The following is a 4870-nucleotide window of genomic DNA, read 5'->3' as shown; positions in this document are numbered from 1 at the left end:
TTTTTTTTTTTTTTTTTTTTTTGGTGATAGAATGGAACAGCATGATACCAAAGGATGTCTAGGGATTGAATGTGTCATTAACAGGAGAGGGTATGTGTGTGTGAGAGAGAGAGAGAGGAAGAGAGAGTGTGCAAACTATAGAACTGTAGTCTGGGCTAAAGGGCAGCGTAAAGCTAGGGTTGACAGTGAGCTGCGTTTGGAACATGTTGATTAAGATGTTTCCCAGCCAAGCTTCGGGAAGAAAAGTAGAAAAAAGGAAGGGCTAGAGATGTGTAAAGGAAAGCACTTGCCTCAAGCCTAATTGCAGGATTCTGCAAAATGTGTTCCTGAGAGCTGGAATGCTGATTCACCCTAACAGACGTTGGGCAAATCAGTATCTTAATCTGAATTCNGTGAGAGCTGAAATGCTGATTCACCCTAACAGACGTTGGGCAAATCAGTATCTTAATCTGAATTCATCTTTCTTCAAGTTGAACTCAGATGCCAACGCATTTTTCTTGAAGGACAGTGGGAACTGTGTGGCTTTCATCTGCATCCCATTATCCTTTCCCACACCCCCACGTATGTGTCCTTGGAGGTCTAGTCTCCTCACTTGAGCTGCTCCCTCATTTACGCTCACGTCTTCTTCCTGTCAATTCCAGGCTGGCACTACAATTTTGTGAACTCCTCTAAATCCGGGATTGATGTTGTTCTGACTCACGGATAACTGTATTGGTGTGAATAGCAAATATGGAGGCTCAGCCTTCCCTTTGTTTTTTTCTCAGCAAATCACAAATATCATAGTGTGCCCATGTGCAGAATATTATAGGTCTTACCCACGTGTAGCTACTCGATTATAGGTTCCTTGATTAGATTTTAAGTTATTCATTCAAGAATTCTGAAAGTCATTTGAGGACTGAGACTGTATTGGACACTGAGGATAAACCAGAAAACTGGACAAACATTGTCCTTGACCTTACCTGACCAAGTTTACAGTCTAGGAAAGAGGGGGGACATTTAAAAATGACTTTTTAAAAAAGTGACAAATTTTGTGATGGAAGCTTAGGAGAGCAGGGAAATATTTTAGAAATCAGACTGTCTAAATAATGTTATAAATCACAGGATATAGAATTCATTCTACTTAAGCATTTAGGGATACATGGTAATATACATTTTATGAACGTGACTAAATATTTAACTATGTTATGGACACTGCTCGACAGAATAGCTAAGTTAGTATAAACTCACAGGTTAATTTAAAGACTGCTGTTATTTTAAATATACATAATATAAATAATTAAAATGTATAACCTTGATAGTCACCACTGGGGAATTTTTAATAGCTAACTGGTTTGTATTTAGTATAGCAACAAATTTACAGCGTGGCTGGAGGGGGAGTGTTTCAATACCTTCTCCCCCAGGGCTGCACTCTTAATAACTAATCTTTAAATATCAAGTAAGGGAAAGTGTCTGAATTAAGATATATGTAAAAAATCCAGTGCAGATGACACTGTTCATGGAAAACTGCGTGTATCAGCTCCCTCTGATTCACAATTCGACCGACTAATTCACGTTGTAATGACAAATCTAACGGAAAGTTGTAAAACATAAGTTCAATAGCGTACTTATGATAATGTTTATATTTCAAAAATGAATAAGCAAAAGGAGAATAATCAAGAAATAATGACACGAGAGGAGGGAGAAGAAATTCTAGCTTTTGCCAGAAACAAAACATAACTTTACCACAAAAGCAATACTTCCTAATTAGGCTTTGTAAAACATTCTTACTCTAGTGAAAGGTGACTGACGTAGCAAAGCCCTAGTAGGCTCCACGATGAAGCAAAGTTCAGGGCAGCAGAAGCTGAAACTCGGACTTTTTAAACGACATACGAACACTTGTTGTATTTCTGTTCTTTTATACACAGAACAAAATCCCATGTTTCTAGACCCCTCTGTCTCTTTAGATGCATGGCTCTTAGATACCACTCAGAAATCTAGGGCCTGAGTTAATCTGAGGACAAATCAGTGATTACATAATCTCTTTAAAAGAATAAAACCCTCATGCCTGGGAAAAGTCAGTAAAAACATGTCACTAGGCAATTTTTTTCTAAGCACACTTCTTTTAAAACCACCCTCCAGGCTACCTTTACAATAGTAAAATAAAGGGTCAGGAAACAGTCACTTATGATACCAAATCACCAGCAGCCCGACATGAGGACATTCAGAATCTGAAGTGAAAAATTAAGATTCATAAAGATTACAGCCACCAAAGCCTCTGCTCTTGCCTCCAACTCGGATAAGAGCAGTTTTTCTAGATGGTTTTCTCCAGTCCGTATTTTCCAGGGTTGACATGACCTTGTACCTCAGTGTAATTTCAAAGTATTTACTTTATTTTAATATGTGTGTGTGCTCACACACGTGTGTGCGGATGCGTGTGTAAACTGTCCTGAGCAGCCGAAAGTACCTCGCAGGGTGGGAGGAGGTACGTGAAGGTCTTAACGTTGACCTCGCTTAGGTATTTTATAATGCTCTCAGTTTATAAAAGAATTTCTCAAATTTGCTGCATATTTAAAGGTTTGCTCACCTCCTTTCTCTTGGTCTCTACAGATTTTCATAAACAATGAGTGGCATAATTCAGTGAGTGGCAAGAAATTTCCTGTCTTTAATCCTGCAACGGAGGAGAAACTCTGTGACGTTGAAGAAGGAGAGAAGGTGGGTTTCCCAGCGCTTGTGCTAGCTCTCCTTGTTCCCCCCATGCTGAGCTCCCACACCCACCACAGCTGGAAGTAAACAGGTCAGGACAATACCCTTTCTGGGGCCATCTGGGGCATTTTCCTTGGTACATCAAGGGTGCCCAGCAGTCATGTGATGATGCTGAACCCCTGGTTCTCCATGTGGTGCTGATTTTTTTTTCATGCTATTTCTCCTCGCTTGTTCTTCGTTTTAAATAATATTTGGGTTTATTGTATCAACGGACTACATATGATTAGTCATAGATTTATAAAGCGGAGAAATCCCTTATTCATATAAAATCGTTCTTTTTTGAAGCTGCAAAATGAAACTAAAGGAAATAAGATAGAATGTTTGGAACAATATATTGCCCATTATTTCCTTAAAAATCATTGAACATTAATGGGTACCTTGAAAAATAAAATTTTAAAATCACAGAAATTGAACTGTGAATTAAAGGTATTCTGCTTTCCAGCTAATCATATCAACAATGAAAACCAACTTATATCATTATTTTTTTTTAATTTTAAATGTTCATTTAATTCTGAAGCATCCTGATGGGAAAGCTAGAATTTGTAGCTGTTTTCACAAATGATAGTGAAATAGCAGAATGGACAAGTTGACTAATTTACTTTAGGGGACATTGCTAATAAATAACAAATTTTTAAAAATCAAACAACAATAATAATAATGAAATCAATATTCAAATGCTGTCCTTCTGACCCCAGAGTCTGTGACTGGCAGGGCTGCCTAACCTTGTGATTATTATAAAAGTAAGATAGGGCAGTATGAAACAGCCTGGGGAGTGAGGAGGGTGAAAGCCTTCCGATTTTTTATCCGAGCACGTGCCTTAAAACGTGAATGTGTTTCTCAGTCTTTAGTTGTCCAAATGTTATGAAGCTTGAAATCTCTGTCCTCTAAGGTATTACAAGGTAAACTGTTTTGCTACTTTAAAAAGACCATTGAAAGATGAAGTTGGGATGGCGACCCAAGGATGATACTATTTGTGACCCGATGTTCAGTTCCATGTTCCTGCCCAGTTCCCATTCTTTCATTACTTTCTCCCCATGTGATGAAATCACTAATTGAAGGCATTAAGCCTTGCAGATTCATTCTAAGATAGCCATAGACCCGAGGGCTCCTTTGGGTTTAGAGAAGCCCCCGGACTCAGGTGGCAGCATTATCAGAAGACCTAAGATCCCTGCCTCAAGGGACAAGAGCACAGAGTTAACCAGAGGGGTTCGACAGCTTAGAAGTACATGCAGATTAGTGTGGAGAACACATGTCCCCTGCTTTCAGATTTCCCTTGCTGTGCATTCCAGTGTTCATCCGTGCATAAATTCTACAGGGGCTTCTCACTAGCCTCTGGGGAAAAAACAAACACAAAACCCTCTTGTTTTTGGCCTCAACATAGGAGTTTCACCTTTACTGTGTCCAGAATCACAGTCCAAATAGTGCACGCTGCTCACTAACTCCAGGCTCCTCACTGCTCCTTGACTGCCAGTTTAATGTACAGTCCTCGGGTCCTGGTTCAAATCATTAGCTGTAGAAAGAGCACAGATATTCCACATTTTATTGACCCTCTTTTAGCTTTGGTTCCTTGTTGTGTAATGGGGAGATAGGAAAAAGTTGGGGGAGGTTAAATAAGAAAAGATAGGGGCACCTGGGTGGCACAGCGGTTAAGCGTCTGCCTTCGGCTCAGGGCGTGATCCCGGCGTTATGGGATCGAGCCCCACATCAGGCTCCTCTGCTATGAGCCTGCTTTTTCCTCTCCCGCTCCCCCTGCTTGTGTCCCTCTCTCGCTGGCTGTCTCTATCTCTGTCAAAAAATAATAAATAAAAAATCTTAAAAAAAAAAAATAAGAAAAGATATCAGGGTGCCTAGGTGGCTCAGTTGGTTAGGCATCTGCCTTCGGCTCAGGTCATGATCCCAGAATGCTGGGATCGAGCCCCACATCGGGGTCCCTGCTCAGGGAGCCTACTTCTCCTACTCCTTCTGCTTGCTGCTCCCCCTGCTTGTGCTCTCTCTCTCAAATAAATAAATAAATAAAGATGTGAAATGTTTCAACAGTGCCAAGCATGTAACAAAGCCTCAATCATTATAGGGTTTTATGCTTCTTTAAAGCTCCCCAAATTTCCCAGGTAGAATTGCTGCTTCTGTG

At 40.2% G+C, this 4870-nt stretch overlaps 1 protein-coding gene across 1 annotated transcript in view; it reads left to right on the top strand.

Moving 5' to 3' along the window:
- The window catches only part of ALDH1A1 (aldehyde dehydrogenase 1 family member A1), a 33238-nt gene that overhangs the window by 8703 nt on the left and 19665 nt on the right, over positions 1-4870 (top strand). Inside the window, exon 2 of the mRNA XM_034647339.1 lies at positions 2587-2765. Within this exon, the coding sequence (XP_034503230.1) occupies positions 2587-2765 (179 nt within the window). The remainder of the gene's footprint in view (positions 1-2586; positions 2766-4870) is intronic.

Source organism: Ailuropoda melanoleuca, chromosome 17, assembly GCF_002007445.2.
Source record: "Ailuropoda melanoleuca isolate Jingjing chromosome 17, ASM200744v2, whole genome shotgun sequence".
NCBI lineage: Eukaryota > Metazoa > Chordata > Mammalia > Carnivora > Ursidae > Ailuropoda > Ailuropoda melanoleuca.
Note: the sequence above shows the minus strand (reverse complement) of the source record. Positions and strands in the feature narration are given on the sequence as shown.